This window comes from Athene cunicularia (assembly GCF_003259725.1).
Source record: "Athene cunicularia isolate RWA chromosome 2 unlocalized genomic scaffold, athCun1 chr2_part1, whole genome shotgun sequence".
In the NCBI taxonomy this organism is placed as follows: Eukaryota; Metazoa; Chordata; class Aves; order Strigiformes; family Strigidae; genus Athene; species Athene cunicularia.
The window spans coordinates 93,381,097-93,402,630 of NW_020799095.1; the positions used below are offsets into that span (position 1 = coordinate 93,381,097).

The 21,534-nt window shown below is 37.4% G+C and overlaps 1 protein-coding gene across 1 annotated transcript in view; it reads left to right on the forward strand.

Annotated features, from left to right (window-relative positions):
* Nucleotides 1-21,240, forward strand: part of RTTN (rotatin) — a 63,052-nt gene extending 41,812 nt beyond the window's left edge. Inside the window, exons 25-33 of the mRNA XM_026843596.1 lie at nt 2,461-2,566; nt 7,009-7,103; nt 11,887-11,964; nt 13,465-13,591; nt 15,420-15,616; nt 17,478-17,745; nt 18,941-19,044; nt 19,382-19,451; nt 20,732-21,240. Coding sequence (XP_026699397.1) covers nt 2,461-2,566; nt 7,009-7,103; nt 11,887-11,964; nt 13,465-13,591; nt 15,420-15,616; nt 17,478-17,745; nt 18,941-19,044; nt 19,382-19,451; nt 20,732-20,814 — 1,128 coding nt within the window. The 3' untranslated portion in view covers nt 20,815-21,240. The remainder of the gene's footprint in view (nt 1-2,460; nt 2,567-7,008; nt 7,104-11,886; nt 11,965-13,464; nt 13,592-15,419; nt 15,617-17,477; nt 17,746-18,940; nt 19,045-19,381; nt 19,452-20,731) is intronic.
* The last annotated feature ends 294 nt before the right edge of the window (nt 21,241-21,534 follow it).

The following is a 21,534-nucleotide window of genomic DNA, read 5'->3' on the forward strand; positions in this document are numbered from 1 at the left end:
AAAAAAAAAAAAAAAAAAAAAAAGAGCAAAACAAAAACAACCCAAAAGATCTAAATATGATCTTTCTTCAAGACAACCACTGAAGCAAGTAATTGACTAACATGGAAAAGGCTGTGAGAGAGAATTTTGAAACAATCAGGCATCTCCAGTAATCATCCTATCACATAAAACATACAGAATAGATGATATGCAGTGGAAAATTAGGACCCAGTCTGCAGGTGTGAATATTAACAGACCAGGTCGTAAATCAGTGTGCATTATTGCATACAACCAATTTAGTAAATGCACATGCTGACTTTAAAAGATTTTGGTGCTTTTGTGGACATAAACTTTAACCCTTGTATGCGTGTTTTCAAGATCAGAAGTAAAAGTAATAAGGAAACCATAATCCATACATAAAGTCTTAAATTTATGCTCTACTTTTTTTTATCTAGATAAAAAAATTGCGATAATTTAGAAATACTGATTTCCCATTTAACTAACAGTAGATGCAGACTAACATAGCTAGATCTGCTGCGGCTTTATGGGAGATACTAAATTTATTATTTATCATGATTTCAAAAAATAATTAAGTGTCCATTCTTGTTTTAATACTTTAATACTAGTAGTTGAAAACTATAGAATTTGCTGGCAGAAAGCATTATAAACTTAGAGGGGTTTTTTAATTCAACTAGTAGTTAATCATCAATTATTAATTACTTGTGTTCCCTATGATTGACATAAATCTTCTTTTTTATTATAAACTGTAATTCTTGATTGCAGAGTAAGGAAAAAAATGCATAAAGGAGCATGCTTAAAAAAATGGAATTTTGCTGGGTTTTAAGATAAAATTTAGAAAACAGATGAAATGAAAACTTTATAAAAAGATATAAATATGGGACAAATCACCTTAATGATTTAAACAGTTCTAATGAGCCACATAATACTTCATTAGAGGAAAATACCAGGAGATTGGCAGGGAAATATGTTTTTTATTACTAAAACATTTCTAACTACTGAAAAAATAAAACCAGCTAGCAATTTAATAGAGCAAAAGCCTTTGAGTGGATAAATCACAAATCTACTCTTTAGATTATGCAAGATTGAAGGAACTCAACATTTTGATTTTTCCTGGCTTGTGTAAATTAGCATCAAGTTTAAACTTTAAGCTTTTTATATTTTTAATTACTCAAACTAATTCACATTAACTAAATAAATTAAATTCACATTAATTTGAGAAGAAACCACCACCTAAGAGTACAGAAAAATAGTTAATTTACTTAGAACATTCTTATGTTGCTCTCAACTTTGAGATTTCACTTGGGATCTAATAAAACTGGTTGTAGTCTAAATGAGAATTTTTTTCTGTTAGCTATAAATGCAGAACCCAGTCCATGCTTTGGTGCTTTAATGTGGTGTCAGTTGTCCTTTATCAATGAGGTGGGATTTTTTTCAAGTTATTACCTTACTAGTCTTCATCCCTTGACCTTTTCAGTCCTAGTTACACTGTACACTTCAATAAATGATAACCCTAGAGCATACGTTGATATTTTATTGCATATTAAAATTGGAAAAAAAATTGTTTTGTAATTACTAGCTAGAGAACTAAAGCCAATAAAAGATGATGTACATAGAATTGTAAAATCAATGAGGTTCTATGGCTCATGAGATGTCTGCCTGAAGTATTGTTTTTCTTAAAATGCTGTATGTTTTTCTTTAACTATGGTCCAGCAACAGTTTTTATTTTACTATATTATACTAATTATAATGCATACTATTTTCCATTATATTGGACGTGAATATTGGGATGATCTTTTAGGGAAAATTGCTAGATGGTCAAAATTCTCTACTGGATAATATATAAAGCACAGACAGCTCTTTGTCTTTCAACTGTTTTGTTATATGAGTCCAAATAAATATTCCTTTGAAAGCACAGAGATTGTGTTTATGTTATTAGAAATATGGTGACGCTCACAAAGGCCTTGAAAAAGTAAGACAAACTACCATTTTTCTCTGGTTGGCAGAGTATCTAAAAAAAAATTATCCACTTGTCAATGATATTTTTATTCTAAAGAATTTTACTGATATTTAATGTCTCTTCTTCATCATTCTGTTGAAGGAAAGTAAGATTGCACTAAAGGCAGGTCAGTGAATTGTCTGCAATAGGAAGCCTGAATATTTGAATATTAGCCAGGGCTGGGAATTTAGGCTTTAGGAAGGTAGAATGTTAAGAATAAGAGGAGTGGGCTTAGGAGCAAAAAAAAAAAGTACTTTTTTAACATTTTAATTAGAAAAAAATAACGAAAGACTTCAATGCAGACAGACTCTAAACTTGAATATAGAGAGGGAGAACTCTGATAGGAATACAGTGATGAATCATCCAAATGAAAATAGAGACTATGAGAACATATTTATGCATATGAATACTACTTTTAGTATGGTCATTTTTTCATTTCTGTAATGAAATTGCATTATTTGTAGGTCTGTGAGAGAAAATCTTCAAAGGATGTCCTGAAAGAAGTTGCTACAAATGCACTGCTGTCTCTGTTAGCTGTCAGTAAAAATGCCCAGAAATGTGCATTGGAAGGTGAGCGTTTCAAAATGTATGTTAAATGATTTATGAATCAAATACTTTCAGGTTTTTTTATGTATTTTTTAAATCATAATGTGTTTTCTCAAAACAAAATACTTAGTTTTCAGTAGCATTTTTTGCAGATCTTTACAGAGAAAATTTATTAATAATTACATTTCTCAGCTACAGATAAAATACTGTGTTGTAGCCAGTCTAAAAATTTGTGTTGAAATCACAGCTCTGTGTTAGAGTGAGAAGAGATCTCTAAGCTTTTACTGCTAGTGACATATTCATTCGAAATGAGATTTTTGCACTGGCAGTATCTTCCATTTCTTGTTTCATGCTATGCCAGTACAGATTTGTAAGTGAAAGTATACCCCGTGTTCTCAGTTCTCTCTGTACCTAGACAAGAACAGACTTCTTTTTCTCAGCTTTGTTTGTCCCTGCTTCTTTGTTTCTTTCTTCCCATTTTACAGTTTAAGTAGGACCTTCTCCCCTTGAAATGCAACATCCTCCATGCTTAAGGTTTTTACTTAACAGCAGTAAAACAAATGTAGAAAACTTCTAATCAAAGGCTTTTTGTGCCCACTAGAACACAGTGGAGACTGGTTAATTTGCATTTCTCATGTATCATGCATTTAAGAACTGCTGATCAGCCCAAATGCACTTTGTCTTGGGTGCTTTCTCATTTCTTGAATCTCTCCATTGATTTGTTCAGTCCTTTAAATCTACATTACACTGAACTAGATAGCCTTAGATCTATCTGATTAATGTCTAATCTCAATAGTGGCAGAAAACTCCAAACTTCAATTACGCATGTTCTTCTGTTGTTGACCCACTAAATCATCTAAGAGCTGACGTCCTGTGAAGACTCTACCAACGCATGAAGTGTAGTCAAGTTCTGTGCTAGAGCTGCCTTCAAGTCATCGTTGCTGTAATGCAACACAGATTTTAGAGTTCTGGGGTTTAAAACAATGTTCTGAAGATTTCTGTAGCTCTAACATCACCTGTTCAGCTCTTAAGGACTACTTTTTAAGATACCTGTAAAGGAACAACCCTTTACAGCAGTACAGGCTGACTGGGGAGCTGAAAAGGACCTTGAGGTCTTCCTAGGCAGCAAGCGGAATGTGAGAAAACTAACAGCATCCTGGGCTGTATGAACAGGAACACAGCCAGTAGACTGAGAGGAAAGGATTACCTTTCTTCTATTTAGCACTTGTTAGACCAGATCTAGAATAATGCATGCAGTTTTGGCTCAGTACAAGAAAGACATCAACAAACTGGAGCAAATTCAGCAGAGGGACAACAAGGTGGTTGTGTCCACCTGTCCTTGGAGGAGAGGTTGAGGGAACTGGCCATGTTCACCCTGGAGAAAAGAAGGTTTTGGAGAGACCTAATAGCATCCTTTTCCTACCTATGAGATTTTGAAGATGACAGAACAAGGTTTTTCACAGCAGTACATGGTGTAGGAGGATGAGAGAGAATGGGCATAAATTGAAATGTGAGTGTCAGACTGTCCATAAAGAAACATTTCCCCTTTGAAGCCAGTCAAGCAGTAGCTAGACATACTGTACAGTAGCTATTTTCAAGACCCATAAGACTAGAGGTAAATTTTGCCTGATCTTATAGCTAATTCTGCTTTGAGCAGGAGGCTGGACTATATGAACTCTGGAGGCCATCTCTTCCAACTTGAATTATCCCATGAGCCTATGATCATAGAATAGTTTGGGTTGGAGGGGTCCTTTAAAGGTCATCTAGTCCAACACACCCGCAGTAAGCAGGGACATCTTCAACTCAGAATCACAGAATCATCTAGGTTGGAAAAGACCTTGAAGATCATCCAGTCCAACCATTAACCTAACACCAACAGTTCCCAAATACACCAGATCCCTAAGCGCTAAGTCGACACAACTCTTAAACGCCTCCAGGGATGGGGACTCCACCACCTCCCTGGGCAGCCCATCCAACACCTAACAACCCGTTCTGGAAAGAAATGCTTCCTAATATCCAGTCTAAACCCTCCCTGGCTCAACTTGAGGCCATTCCCTCTTGCCCTGTCGCTTACTACTTGCTTAAAGAGACTCATCCCCAGCTCTCTGCAACCTCCTCTCAGGTAGCTGTAGAGGGCGAAGAGGTCTCCCCTCAGCCTCCTCTTCACCAGACTAAACACCCCCAGTTCCCTCAGCCGCTCCCCGTACGACCTGTGCTCCAGACCCTGCACCAGCTCCGTTGCCCTTCTCTGGACATGCTCGAGTCATTCAATGTCCTTTTTGTAGTGAGGGGCCCAAAACTGAACACAGGAATCGAGGGGCGGCCTCACCAGTGCCCAGTACAGGGGTCAGATCCCTTCCCTGTCACTGCTGGCCACACTATTGCTGACACAAGCCAGGATGCCATTGGCCTTCTTGGCCCCCTGGGCACACTGCTGGCTCCTGTTCAGCCGGCTGTCAATCCACACCCCCAGGTCCCTCTGACTGGCAGCTCTCCAGCCACTCCTCCCCAAGCCTGTAGCGCTGCTGGGGGTTGTTGTGGCCCAGGGGCAGCCCCCGACATTTGGCCTGATTGAAACTCCTCCAGTTGGCCTCAGCCTGTGGCTCCAGCCTGTCCAGGTCTCTCTGCAGAGCCTCCCTACCCTCGAGCAGATCAACACTCCCACCCAACTGGGTGTCAGCTGCAAACTTACTGAGGGTGTACTCGATCCCCTCATCTAGATCATCAATAATGATGTTAAACAGGAGTGGCCCTAAAACTGAGCCATGGGGGACACCAGTTGTGACCAGCCGCCAACTGGTTTTAACTCCATTCACCAGAACTCTTTGGGCCTGGCCATCCAGACAGTTTTTTTTAACCAGTGAAGCTCAGAGCCCTGTTCAACCTGACCTTGAAAGATTCCAGGGATGGAATATCTACTATGTCTCTGGGCAACATGTTCTAGTGTTTTATCACCCTCATTGTAAAAAATTATTCCTTATATCTAGTCTAAATCTATTCTTTTTTAGTTTAAAAGCATTTCCCCTTTTCCTTTTGCAACAGGCCCCGATAAAAAGTTTGTCCCCCTCTTTCTTATAACCCCTCTAAGTATTCAAAGGCTGCAATTAAAGTCTCTCTGGTGCCTTCTCTTCTCCAGACTGAACAACCCCAACTCTCTCAGCCTTTCTTCATAGGATAGCTCTTCCGTCCTCCTGATCATCTTTGTGGCCCTCTGGACCTGCTTCAACAGGGTCATGTTTTTCCTATGCTAAGAGTTCTAGAGCTGGATGCAGTACTGCAGGTGGGTTCTCAGCTGAGCAGAGTAGAGGGGGAGAATCACCTCCCTTGACCTATTGGCCACACTTCTTTTGATGGAGGCCAGGATACAGTTGGCCTTCTGGGCTGTGAGTGCACACTTCTGGCTCATGTCCAGCTTTTCATCCACTGGTATCCCCAAATCCTTCTTGGCAGGGCTACTCTGAATACCTTCATCCCCCAGCCTGTATTGATACCAGGGGTTCCCTGACCCATGTGCAGGACCTTGCACTTGGCGTTGTTGAACCTCATGAGGTTTGCACTGGCCCACTCTTCAAGTTTGTCCAGATTCCTCTGGATGGCATTCTATCCCTCCAGCGTGTCAGCCACACCACACAGCTTGGCATTATCAGCAGACTTGCTGAGGGTGCACTGAGTCCCACTGTCTATGTCACTGATGAAGATATTAAACAGTACTGGTCCCAGGATGGACCCATGAGGGACACCACTTGTCACCAGTCTCCATCTGGATATTGTGCTACTGACCATAACCTCTGGATGCCACTATTCAACCAATTCCTCATCCACTGAACAGTCCACCCATCAAATCCATATCTCTCCAATTTAATGAGAAGGATGTTGTGGGGGACTGTGTCAAAGGCCTTGCAGAAGTTCAGATAGACAACATCTCTGCCCTTGTCCATTGATGCAATCACTCCATGATTTTGTAATAAATTTAAGACTCTAGATTGCAAAAGAGCCTAACTCAACATTTTGCTTTCCTTTGTCTCACTTCAGATGCAGCACATCTGCTACTGTTAGGGAAGTGTTGGGAAAAATAAATGCATGCCCTGACTTCTTGAAGCTTCGGTCTTCTAGGCAACATCGATGAAGATACCCTTAAGAGTTATGAGCTCTCTCCTAAATCATCTTCCTCTCCCCATTTTCAGTCCTTTATTTGCGCGTTCGTCTCGCAGGATTCTGTTGCAAGAGGACTCAAATGTATTCTTGATTCTCAAGATCATTCAACTAGATGCACTCCATCTCAGAGACTGTTTTCTAGTTCCTGATATCAATAAGATTATAATATATTAGTCAGAGAATTTGGACCTTAAATCTCAGTTCAGGAGTGTAACAGTAATCAAGACCACTGAAAGACAGATATTTTATGTTTCATAAAATATTTTTGATAGTGAGTGAACTTTTGAATGTTACTATTTTTTGTCTTCCAGTTGACCTGATAGACAGCCATATAGAAAACATGAAACATATTCATGCACAGCTGAATTTGGATTCCCTAAAGCCTGCGAAAGCACAAAAAAAAAAGGTAACTATAAAACCCAAAAGACTGATATGACAAGGCACTTCCCAACTTTTTTTTCTCAGGACTGATACTCTTGGTATCTGTCAGGGGTGAGACAGAGTAAATGACAATGAACTTTTACCAGCTTGATTATCTTACACACCCAGAGTTATGTTCACTAGGTCTCAACTTCCTTTTCTGACATGGAGATGACTGCTGGTTCAGGGAAGTCAGGCCAAAAATCACATTGGTTCATGCTTTGCAGCTGCTCAGTTACCAGTCTTGGGTGTTACTGGCCAAAGCTCCTGGCCGTACACTGGTGTTTGTCTCCGTGCATCTTTCTTGTCTCCAGGATCTTCTCCCATTTGCAGGATCGTCACATTCTTCTTTTTGAGCCCATTTCTTTCAGAGATCATTTCATTTCAGGAATCCTTTTCACCACCAGCTTTTTTCTCCAGAACTCTAAGCTTCTGTTTATCTAATCTAAACAATCTATGTGTGAAGCACAATACATGATTAGCCTCTGAATTAGTGGCTCTGTCTCATGTCTTTTCACTAATTGGAGGATTCAGGACTTCTGTGTGTTGAGTTTCTGTGTATGGCAGGACTTTTTGGTAGTGGGGGAGGGTGCTACATTGGCGCCCTGTGAAAAGCTTCTTGAAGCTCCTCTGGCTCCAAGTCAGACCTGCCTCTGGCCAAGGCTGAGCCAGTTAGTGACAGTGGCTGTGCCTCCATGGTAACATATTTATGAAGGGGAACCTGGGAGCAGGAGTGCAAGTTGTGAGGAGGATATCTATGCAAACACTGAGGTCAGTGGAAGAAAGGAGGAGGAAGCGGGGGAGATGCTTCAGTGCATAGACTCCCCTGTACCCCATGATGAGACGGCATGGCCTCGCTCCTGCTGCCTATGAGAGGTCCATGGTTGTGAGAGACGAGAAACCAGGCCTGTGAGAAACTAAGAAAAACAGCCTAGGAAAGAAACACTCGCAGGACAAAACTATGAGTCACAGGGTGCATTCTGTGGAGGCTGAAGCCGATAACGCTGCCCGATGCAGCTGGGGGGAGAGAGCCCTGTGGAGACAGGACGGCTCTCCTCTGGGGCACTTGGGCAAATTTCAAGGGCCATGCGTCTGGTGAATGAACTTTGCTTCATTATCCACAAAATGCATATTAAAGTTAACACCCCTCAATATGCTAACGAAGGCTGACATGATCATGCTAATTACATCATCCCATGAAACACCTATGTGGGTTAACCTACGGGACGGACCCAAGGAAAGTTTGTATAAATCAAGGGGGGGAAGAAAGGGGGGCTCTCTGCCCCCCAGCCACCTGGAGAGAGCAGTGAAGCGAAGAGGACGGATGCCAGTGAAAAAGACGGTTGCCTCCTGGAACCCTCGCTGGCAGGATCAATGCAGGAACCCAGACCGGTGATCTGTATTTCCCCATTCCCTGTATCTCCCTCTTTTCCCTTTCCCATTAAAAAATGCAAGGCATATTGTATTGTTCGCCACAACTTGCTATATACTTAGCCAATTATCGTGTGTTCAATTAGTACATTGTGGGTAGTTAATAAATGCTGGAACTTGGAGACTTGTTGTCTGCTCCAATTGGGGATTTGTGAATCTGAGTCACTTGTCCCCCTCCATCTGAGTTGGATGTGACAGTGATGGAGCAGATATCGGCCTGCAGCCTGTGGAAGACCCCATACTGGACCAGGTGGCTGCACCCAGAGAAGGCTGCGACTCTGTGGGAAGAAGCCCCTGCTGTTGTACTTCAGTGCTGGGAGGACTGCAACATGTGTGACGGATCCATGCTGGAGCAGCTCAGGAACAGCTATGGCTCATGGGAAGTACTCAGTGCTGGAGAAAGTTCTTGGAGGACGGTCTTCTGGGAGAGCTCATTTGTGCTTAGTGCTGATCAGTTGTCCTCTGAACCCAAACAATGACACCCACTTTTAGTCCAGGTTATCAGAATTAGTAACTAGCCCATTCTGGTTGAAGCCAGCAACTAGCAGTCTTCCAGTTATTCTAGACACATCACCCAGCTCTTCCTTACCACATCTGGACATAGATTACTTCTTACCATCATACAACAGTTTCATAAGATTTTTGTTGCAATCTGCTTGTTTTCTATCATTTTCATCTAAGAGAATTATAATAACCTCTGCTGTCAAGTTTAATATCTTATCTACACCCACATAAAGCAGGCATTGCAGAAAACATCTTCCTGCAGGATATTTCCACATGTTTGAGCTCAACAGTGTTTTTTTTCTCAGACATTGGCACAGACATTAGCCTTGATTTGTGATTGTGTGGAACTGTGTTTTATAACAGTGAGCTCTTAAAAGAATTTCAGTTTCACCCTGACATTTGAAGGCTAGAGTATTTTTTCTTGAGATCTCCTAAACACATTTTTTATCATTTCTTCAAGGGGTGGAGGCTGAAAGGTGTCCTGCATTGGATATGTAGAGTGAGGATGAAGTCAACTAGTTCTTTGTATTTATTGGGTTGAGAAGGGGGAAGCTGGGAATATTTGCTGCTCTCCTAAATATAGAAGGAATTCAGAATTTCAGATAAATTGAAGGAAAGGAGCCTCTGAGAAAGGTCAGAAAGACTGTTTATGTTTAAGAATTCTTTGAAAGCCATTTGCAAAAGACTTTGTGGCAGATTTCCCTGCTGAGCTTGGACTGTAAATTGCTACATCATATGTGAACCTGCTCTTCATGATATGTGGTGGATAACAACAAGCAATCTAGTTTCACAGAAGGGAAACTGAGATATTGCTCTCATAGTCAGATTTAGCTGATCATTCACAAAACTGCCCCTCAGCCCACTTCGGAGTGCAGGTCTTGAAGTTATCAGAGTTTGTTTTCTTTTTCTTTTAACTTGGGAAAAATGTGTTTGACCTAGCTTCATTCTCAGGGTAACTGAAGTATTTTACCCGACACTCCTTTTCTTTCACAATAATTTGTGTGATGCTAACCAAGGTCATGAAAAATATTTACAAATATCCAAGCCAATAAAAAAACCCACAAACCTCTAGATAGGATTTTAGTAAATATCAAGATATTCTAAAATAAAAAAATTCAAACAGTGCCATGAACACAATTCATAACTTTAACCTCATAGAGGTTTCCACATTAAGTATAAGTTGTTGCTTGTGGCATTTTATAGGATTTAGAGCTATTTTTTTCTTAAATAGATTAATACATATGGAAGCTCTTGAAGGAACATCTTAGCATTTATTTAGCTAAAAATGAAAAAAAGTCATAAAATTCATTTGTATGTTTTTCATCTACTACACTTGAATTTCATTAACTTTAAGACAGACTTTCACTTCATCTCTAAATGTCCTCAACTGTACATGATTTTATAAGCATTGTTGCTTCACCTTGTCTGAGATTAAGCATGAATGCTATTTTACATTTTTCTTCCATTATGCTTGATAAAACAGAAATAGTCTCCTGTGGTGAACAAGCTTATTGGAATTTGATCGTCTTTCAGAAGTGGTTTAGTATGTCAGCCTTATAGAAGTTAGGTCAGCCATCATTAGCCTTTTAGTGTTAACAACAGCATCATGAAAATAGATCTTTTGTTTACCTGTATGCTTGAATCTCAGTATAGTACCTCACTGTCCAAAGGTCTGCATTTGTCTTTGTAGTATTCTTATTAGGCTGGAAACTATTTCAGTCATTAAGGATAGAGGACTAAGACACTGGGAATATAAGGATGGATTGCTCTGAGCAAATGTAGAGATCCACAAGACAGAGCTAGTTTATCCTTGTTTTTATTCAAGGAAGAAAAATAGATGCTTCTAGAGAGTGATTCATTTGACTTGTTTAGATGTCTGCTTTAGGATGGAATAAATACCCAGAAAGTGTTCCCACCCATTCTTCTCTACTTAAGAGAAATGGAGCTCTGCATTACAGATGTCTGCATTTGGCCAGATCAGTGCTCCTAGTAATAGTATTTGTGGGTTAGAGAGGTGAGGATGACTCAAAATAACATGTTATAAAGGTCTTTAATATAATATGTGTTAAAGCTAGCTGAGATGAATCCTACCTGAGAAGGTGTTTTGCCAATTATCAGGCCTAGCATAAAGGACACAGCCAGCATAACGATGAACCAATAACCAGTTTGTATTTGATACAAAAGGGTCAGTACATGGGTGAGCACTGGGGGTACAAACAAGTCAGTCAGGTTATACATAATCAACATCAATCCACTGACCCCAACAATGACACTACACAACCAACAATGGGTGGAATAAATGGTGACATGCAGTCTCCCATAGCAGGGACAGGAGACAACCAAGTCAACCAGCCAAACACATAAGACCAAGGAAGCCACATACTGAATCTCTACACAGCCCACACTTACAAAAACCAGACCTGACTGGAGCCCAGTCCCCGAGAGGCAGGAGGTCCTTCCCCAACAGGGAACTCTGCACAGGGCATCCACCTCACACACAGACACTGCCCCTGCCTGCAAGTGGTCCCGGCTTTTATCCCCAAGTGGGACACCTGACCTTTGGTTACTCAGTGCAGACACCTGGGGCTCATTTACCTCATGGCTCTCCCTGCAAGGCTGCTGCACCCTGGAGGGAAGCTTAAAGGTAAACTCACCCCCCCTTTGTGAAGGGCTGTGGGAATCACCCATATGTCAGCCTTAATTTGGGGCTTGGGGTTTAAACCCCAGCATTTCAGAAGGTAGGATCCTGCCTGTCCTTTGAAAATTTCTTTTCTACTTGTACAGAATTCATTCTGGTCTGATGTTGATGATCTTCAAATATTTTTCTCTAATAGGAGGATAACCATATCAAGCAGTTAAGGTGTTCTATGCAGCTCCTCAGAAACTGCCTCTTTCAAAATGAAGAGTGCAAAGTAAGTATTTTTACACTGAAATAATGTGAGCACATTCAGTTAGTGATTTCTCTTTTTTTCTACTTCGAAGTTATTTTCAAGCTGGCTAAATTTAAGCTTCATATTAATGGCAAGAAATACTTTAAATTTCATTATTATTCCCACCACCTAAGAATATTTCATACATGCGTTAGGAACATAATGTTCACATTGAAACATCATCTCCCAAAGCTTTCAGATGGCTATCATCCTTTATGCCCACTTCTGCTTTGCTTCAATCAATTTTCGAAGCATATAATGTGAAAAATGGATGTGGAGAAAACTTAGGACCACAAGAAAGGCTCATAGGAGATACACTTCACATCTTGGAAAGTAGTTTCCTCTCCTTATTCTTCTCTCCTTTTTTCCTTTCCCTTTCTGAAGGACAAAAAAAAAAACAAAACCCAACCCAAAACCAAAAAAGAAATTATAAATAATATTTTGCCATTTACTTTTCTTTGTCTTAGTTTAATGACACTAATCCTGCAAGGCAAAATTTTGTTTTACCTTGATTTTTTTGTCATAATTTTTCTTACTTAGAATCTTGTTTTGAATTTCTCTTCACATTTTTCGTCTTTTTCTCTGTGTTTCTCAAGCTCTTTTCTACTTCAGTTCTTCTGCCTACCTGTTTTTCACATGTGGAAAATACTGTGTTCCTGTTTTTCATTCTTCGCTGTATTCTTTCTTTCTGATCACTACTCTTCCTCTTTCTTATTGCTGACACCTTTCACACATTTATTTCCACTTTCTGTTTCACAGTTTAATTTGTCTTGGCATTATGATACTTCTAGCAAATGCACTGGTGGAACCACAAGGTTTCCAGACCTTCCAGAAGTACCCCTGTTGAGAGCATGTGTTAGCATCCTTTTTGTATACAGAACACCATAATGTAAATTGTGGACCTGAATACGCCATCTGGTTATCCCTAAGGTCCCCGTAACTTTGTTGTGCCATAATTTCAGATAAGATAATTGTGGAATATTTTTCTGGTTTTGATCAGGGGTCTGCAGAGACAATTGCTTGGAGGAGAGGAGAAGATTGCTGTTGATAACTCAAGTTTTCTATGATTTGCTCTGTAGAACTATACTCTTCTATTTTTATACTTTTTTTTCCAATAATTAGTTTAGTTGGAATAGAATAAAACTTCAGAATAGAGAGCTCTTGAACAATCACAGTCAGAATGAATAAATCTTTTGTTTGCATGTCTTTCGGTAACTAAAATGTGCTGGTTTTGACTCGGGTAGAGTTAATTTCATTAGTGTTGAATCGAGGGTGTCAGTTCTATCTGTACAATCTTTTGAAGGAAACTAATGGGGCACAATAAGATAAAAATATGCTTTTCTCACTCTATATTTTATTTTCAAACTATTCAATAGTATAGTAGTTTTAATTCTTCCTCAAAATATGCTTTTCTCACTCTATATTTTATTTTCAAACTATTCAATAGTATAGTAGTTTTAATTCTTCCTCATTTATTTATAGATGGCAGCTCTCAAAGCTCATCTTGTTCCTGTTCTGCATTCACTGTGGCCATGGTTGTTAATAGATGACTCCTCAATGCAAATAGCTCTGCATTTGCTTTGTGTCTACACTGCAAATTATCCTGCAGGTATGAGAGTCACTCTATGATGTTAATACATCAAAATAATTAACCAGAATAATTAAGACAGAAAAGCATTTAATAGAGGGAAAAGAATCTTTATTACTACCATAAGAGCAGAATATAAAAGCTTTAGTCCATCAAAGTCTGTCAAGAGTTTTGATTTTAATACATTCAAGACTTTTGTTCAGATCTTGTTTCAGTCTGTTGGATTTAGCAAGAGTACAATTGTATTAAAGCATTAAATAGCATTTGATTCAAACCATTATGTTTGAAGGTTACACTGAAAGTCCTTACAAACCGAATAGTATACTGTAGAAATACTACTCCAGGAGTTCTCTCACAGAGAACGGTATACCAGTACTTTATAGTTTCCATTTCAGCCCTTATTGAGAACATGCTGCTTTTGAAATATTCAATAATCTAATTTAATTCTGTATTAAATTTCTTCCATTTATTTCTGCATTGTGCTCAGTAGCTTGTATTTATATACTTTTCATAAAGATTCTCTTCTTCATTTGAAGAAACTTTTTATTTCCATTGATAATTATCCCCACTACTAGAAGCACATTTTTTTTGTTTTTGTTTTTGGTGATTTTTTTTTGTTTGTTTTTGGGGTTTTTTTGTTTGTTTGTTTGTTTGTTTGTTTTTTCTGGTATGAATTTGCCTCATTCCATATCCTGGCTATTGACTCAGATAATTATATGCTGGTGGCTTGAAGAGACATGTAATTATCTGTTGATTTCTCCCTGTCAAGGTACTGTAAAAGAGTTAGCATGGTTAAAATATATTCTGAAGTCTCCTAGCTTTTTTACCTCTTTTTAAGTTCATGTATCCAGACCTTAAATGAATTTACAATGCTTTTCTTTCTATAAAGACATTTTTTTAGCATGGACTGAAGAAAGGACAAATATGTGTTAGTCAGCCACAGGATATATAGAATTAAAATGTAATGTTCTATGACGTACTGGAAATCAAGCTGAAGTTCTGATGGTCTGTCTTTTTTCTTAACTCTGAGTGACTCTAGGCTGCATGTTTATTTTCTTTGCTAATAAGATTTTAGATTAATCTTGTTTTTTCTTTCTGTTCAGAATAGTTGGCTTATGAGGTGACCCAAACTTACCTACTCTGAACTGGTTAACCACTTCCCCTTAGTGTAGTCAGGCAAAGAAATGCATGTAGATGTTTGTAACAGTTAAAAACTGTCTCATTTTTAATTACTTTTGCCATGTAAGAAGTTAACTGTTACAAATGGCAAATGCCACTAAATAAAAGGGTACATATGCATATCTGTGCGCAAACATCATGTTGGTAACTTAGTTGTTACCTGATGCTGTATTAATTTGAGCTTGTAGCATAGGATTTTGCATGCTACTGTGGTACAAGGTAATGACAGATGCAGACAGTGCTTTTATTTCTCAGAAAAATATTTTAAGAAACTTATTAAACCTTTCAGATGTAGAGACTTCCTTTTCTGAACCAGTTTCAGAGTGCCCTCAGATTCTAATGCCAAATAATTGTATAATACCTTAGATACGGTGTTCCAGTTTTTAAGGAGACAAATCAATGACTTCTCTTTGACAGCAGAATCGCCTCTTAGATTCTAGAAGAGTAGATCAGTAGATGCCTATTCCAGTAAACTGCCACATTCAGGCATGTTTCTATTTGAAATATGTCCCATTGACTTCGCTGTAGTTCAAAGAAAAAAAAAACAAACAACAATCCTTTCAAAAGTCCTGTCTCAGACTTTGAGCTGTTAGACTGCTCTTTCTAGAGATTTTTTTTTTTTTAACATGTATGTGCATTTCTCATATGATAAACATGTAATTTCTTTAAGGTTGTGCTTCACTCTGTTGGACCAGTGGACAACCATCACTTCCAACTGCACGAAGTGCAGCTGGCAGTTCATTAATGCATAACATATTGAAATTGGCTTCCCAAGTGTCAAACGATAACAGCCCAGTTCAGCAGGTGGTCTTTTGTCTTCTTTCAAACCTTGCTCTGTCTCATGACTGTAAAGGCATTATTCAGAAGGTAAGTAAATAATATTCTTGATTTTAGCAATGTGATGGATGTACTTTCTTTTTTAATTAAACCCTTAAACATGGAATGTCCTGTGATCATATAGAGATGCTTCTGTGGGAATCAAAACGGTTGCGTTTTCTCAGTTAGTTGTGTTACTGTTCCCTGAGTGTAGCGTGTAATTCAGTCATCTTCATAGTCTGGACTGGACAGAAGCAGCATATGGAACTATACAATTTTTGCTAGAACTTTTTATAAACTTACAGTTTCATTGGGGTGTAAAGTTTTCAATATCTATACATATTGACAGCAATCACTAGCAGAACAAACTGCATGTGAGTAAACAAGGCATTGAACACTGGATAAATCATTAGGTATACTCTGTGAAACATAATCTTCATAAAAATTACAGTTTTAGCGAAGATGTTCTACATGTCAGTAATTGGCTGTTGGGTAGAAATCTGTTCTTATTATATAAAAGTTAAATACTGTGTTTTCCCTTTTTAATTTGTATATTGAATGATCCTTAGTCTATGTTATCAATTGTTCTTTGAAAAATCTGTTTCTTTTAAATTTAACTTTGATCATTTAAATAAATTGAACACAAGAAGTCAAACCATGTAGAAAATCAAGTATAGTGGTGACATGATAAAACTAGCTAACACAACAGAAAGTGTAAAAAGTGTTTGTTTTTAGCATCCTTTATAGTAGTTTAATAGTTACAACAGTGTCTTTCAATCTGCACTAACAATGTTCTGTGCTTGGACCTAATTAACTATTAGAAAAGGCAGGGGGAAATATGATCTTTTTGTGGTACTAAATATGTAAAACCTGGTCATACAGTTACCAAACTGCTGATACTCAAACTTTTTTTATAGAAACATATTGTTTGAGTTCTTTTCTATGGTAGCTGTTCCATTCTGTGAATTGTTTTGACTTTTGCTGTCTTCATGGTTTCACTCTAGCCTAATAGTACTTAGTCTTCATTCTCTGTCCTGAGCTCTGTTTTCATAATGCTGAATTACTAATTCCATCCCTGAAAATTAACGTTATCAATATTATATTCCTGTGACGAAAACCACAATGAGTTTGTATGCTGGATTATTTGCTTTTGACGAGGTGCCTGTATGTGTTGTCAAGGATCAGTGAGGATGGGAATATTTTGCCAAGGAGTTTTTTCATCATAGGAATGTTGTTAGAACATCTCCCTTTTGCAAAAGGGGAATAGATTTTTCCCCTGCTCAGAATCTCCTTCAAGTGGAGTCAAACCCTGAGATTAGGAAGCAGTATTGTGTGTCATATCAACACACAGGTTGTTTTCTTCAAAGCTCGCAAAAACAGAGGAGACTACTCTGGCTGTCAGTGAAGCATGGGGTGGTACTATGTAGATCCTTGAGTCCCTTCCAACTCGAGATCTTTTGTGATTCTATGTTAACTTTTAACATTTGCTAATAATGCAAGTGATAATAAATAAGGAATCAAGAATACATTAAGTAGTGCATTGATTCAGTTAAGTTGTTTCTGGCTTATTTTGGGGCAGAAATGATAAGTGCAAAGCAAAAAGCTTATGTCATGGTGGGAATTAGCCTTTAAAGAAATACATTGTGTTGGGTCAACTTTTTTGTGTCTACACTGCATAAATTATTACAGAAGAAAATGTATTTTAACATATTAACTTTTTAACCAAAGTGTAGATTCTTTTTCATATGTAATTCTTGCAAAAATCCTTGATTAATAATGGGCTTCCTGAAATATGTAAATTAAATGTTAGTACTAGTTTTTTGATTCAAGTGTGCAGATTGGAAGGTCACACAGCAATGAACAAACCACGGAATACTATAAATTCTAACATCCTTTTTCTTCCTTCTGACAGAGTAACTTCCTGCAGAACTTTTTGTGTCTTTCATTACCAAAAGGAAGTCATAAAAATCCTGGTAATGTGTCCACTCTTTGGCTAAAGCTGCTACTGAACATATCTTTTGGAGAAGATGGACAGCAGATGATCATGAAGATAAATGGGTTTTTAGACCAGATTGTGGAAATGTGTAAATACAAACACAAGAGCAGCCAACATCTAGCACTTCTTATTCTACATAACATATGTTTTAGTACAACTAATAAACCAAAGATATTAGCTAATGGTAAGTGTCTAAAGGGTATACAAGCTATTATACTCTGAGAATATTGTCTTCCATAATACCATATTTTCACTGCAATTTCAGTTACTGACCAAGAACTCAAGATTGTTATTTAGAAAATAATTTTTGCAAAAACTATTTTTGTAGAAGTAATTATAAAACATATATTTTGGCAGAAAAGCAAATATAATATATAGCGAAAGGAAATAAGTAGTTTTAAAAAATCAAGATTTATTGTGAGACTGATCATTTGAAGGATTTTTGCAGTTTTCTCAAAGAGCTATTTTTTTGGGAGATTTGAAGGATTCTTTGTGTCAGTTTGAAATAACTGAAGTTCTTATCTTTCAGTTGGACAAAACTTTATTAGCTCCTGCAAATCATGGATATTGAGACAAACTATTTCATGCTCTGTCATGTGCAGGAAACACTTATGATAATAATAGTTATGATTATGGCATATATATTTAATATAACAACATGCACAGAACTTTTTTTCAGTTGTTTGTAAAAGGCATGTTTCTTTCCCCCTTTTAATTGTAGAGAGAATGCTTCTGTCTGTTACAAGTTCTCAGCAGGTCTTCCATAGTGTCCATGCTTTTCATATTTTCCAAAGATGCTGATTTGCTGCCTTAAGCATACATTATTCAGTTATGTAATCTGTGAATTTTTATTATGAAGGGAACAAACAATCTTGAAAAGTCTGGCTTCAGAGCAAGGGTAGGAAATTAAGGCACCTACAGTTGGGTGGCAAACATTTCTCATTGGTTACAAATCACCTACATAGCAAATACTAAGGAAAATAGAAACATCTTAATTTTCATCCTGATGTGGCTCTAATTGTGGCTACTGGGAGTTATAAAACAGTTTCATGGTTTACTCAGTCCCTGTGTATAGCTGGTGGCTGTACATAACATGCATGTTTTATTACTGATGGCTTAATTTTTTAGTCTTGCTTGGTTTTGTTTTTCTATATTCTTTTTAACAGTTCTTTCAGTGTAGTCTGCCAATTTTGTGAACATATTTCAATTTACTTAATCTGATAATAAAGTTTCGGTAATTCATCTGCCATACCAATGCTTCTCGTAGAAATAAGTGTACTCCAAGCGTCAGAATACTGAGGTGTGTAAATATGTTTGTGTGCTTTTGATGATATTTTCTAGATGTGGGGGTTTTTTTTGTTTGTTTTTTTTCTCATTAGATAAAGCGATTGCAGTACTGTCTGCCTGTTTGGAAAGTGACAGTCATGCTGTTCAGAGAATAGGAGCAGCTTCACTTTGGGCTTTGCTTCACAACTATCAGAAGGTTAGTATTTGAGTAATACTTGATAAAATTACAGTGTTACTTTTATTATGCTGTAAACAATACAGTAACCTTTAAATAAATAAAAAAAAGTTTACAGTAGCATTTGCATTTTATTATTTTAATCGCATAGCTGCTCAGGCTAGGAGCATCTTGCCCTCTGTGATTTGTGACTGCTTATATAAATGCAGTCTGTATGATGATACAGTCATATGCTAATTCTAAAATTCCTGCATCTCATGTTCTTCTGAATAATTGTCATTTTCTAAACTTTTCTGTTAAAGTGTGAATGTGTGGGGAAGAAAGTCAAGTAACTGTATTTTGTATGTTTGTGCTACAGGCAAAAGTGACTTTGAAGAATCCATCAATTAGAAGAAGAATAGATGAGGCTTATTCTTTAGTGAAGAAAAGTAAGTCTTCTAACTAATGCCAAATTTGTATTTTTTGTTTGAATAGCTTTGATACAATAGGTTGCTGTCTTCAGCTCAAGAGGATTGATTTTGAAAGATGTTCAAACACTGGTCTGTAGCTGGAGCTTCAGTAGCAAATAGTGGGTTTATTGGTGGTTAGTCATATCAAGGCTCTGATCTGCAAAAACATGCAAATGTCTTATTCTAAACCGGTGGGATTTCCTACTGATTTTAAACTGCTTTATAGATATACTCAAATATGATTATCAATTGGGGGGCTTATAGTGCCAAGTTGCCACGGTATTTTGCATAACAGAATTGCCACAAAATTTCTGCTTACTTTGAACATTGTTTGTCAGTATCCTAACAAGGAGATGTATTTTTGCTAGAACATCTCATGATAATTCTTCCTGTACTGTCACCCAAAGCCATTGATTTTGTCAGTATACTGTTGTTTCAAACTCATCCTTTACTTAGTCAGTCATTAAACAAACCATAATGCAGCATTTCATATACTGAGAGTGGTTAATAGATAATAAGTTTGTATTGTTCTTTATAGCATTACTACAACTGACCAGAGACTTCTCAAAATATTATGTTGAATCAGCAAGGTAGAAATATGCAGCTTTTACAGACTAGCACTTCATAACATTAATCCCCATGTATTTATGTGCTGTGTTAGAACATAAAGTCCTAGACTGAAATACTGATTTTTACTTCGGTAAACATTTAAATATAAAAATATTGAGTATAAAAGATTTTATACAACTGTAATTGTTACAGTTTAGAGTCATGTGAAGTTGTCATCTGTGTTTTCCTGCATTAAGGTGCTCAACTAGCCTACCCTAGTACAGCTTTGATCACTTTACAGTGATAATTGGGCTAAAATGGTAGAGTTCTGTCTGCAAGTGGGGGAAATTTTCAACATGACAGTTGTTATTTTACATTTCTTACTTTGTTCTACCCTAGGAGAAGTTTGGGAAGAACAAGACATGACCTCATTGTAGCACAGCATAATTAAAAGGCAGTTTTCACTTTTTTTTGATCATAACTAAGTGTGAGCTGGGAAAGCTGCAAGATTTAGCCTTTGGAAAAAAAAAAGGAAAATAAAAACAGTCTTTGCAACATAAAGTATTAGTACTTGTTTTGCTACTCGTGATATAGAGGTTAAGATCATTAAATAGCATGAATTCTAACAAGTATTTGATGCAATATTTGAAAAAGTAATTTTGCATTAAGAATCAACTAGAAATAAAAATCTTGTTTTTTCTTCCTTTTAGCTGCTCCACAGCCAGAAGAAAATGAACTGCATGCCTACTATTTAAAATGCTTAGAGAACATAGTGCAGCTTCTTGATTGTTAATGTTGAAATTGTTTATTCTTGATTGTTGCCTTGTTGAAATTGAACAGCTTATTCAAGGGGAGCCTGAAATTTAAAGAAAACTTCTCTAATTTACATATCTCTGGCTGCAGCATATATACTATGGAGAAAATTTATGAAGCCTCTGAGGAAGGAGTTCATCATTTTGAACCAAAAAAATTGCACTAAATGTGGTTCAAACTATTTGTACTGTAATCCCAATGGGAAATTATGATACTGCTATGTAAGTATGTACACAGAAGAAGGAATGTACAGAGGAAAAGGATGTGAAAAATCAGTAATTTTCTTAAATTATGCATTGAAATTGTTACTGTAAAGTATTAGAATTACTGTTTTGGATTGGTCTTAATAAAGTTTTTTTAATTGAGATCATCATTTGTTGGTGGTGGATTGTAATTTATGATGTTACAGGTGTGCACATTCAAGAACTGAAAATATTGGCAGTTGTGTTGTGTTATACCTGTTAGGTATAGAACAGCAAGATATGTATTTTAGTTTTGAAGGAGCTCAAACTGCTGCATTTTCTTAAGATGATAACAATTGAGAAAAAGACCTCTCAATTGCTACTATTTACAGGTGACAGTTATGTTAACATGGCAGTTTATTCAGGATATGAGGTATGTGCATCAGTTTTAGTTATGTTACAACATCTGGAAAAGTATTTGAGACATAATCTGTTGGTTTCCAATTTATAAACACTTC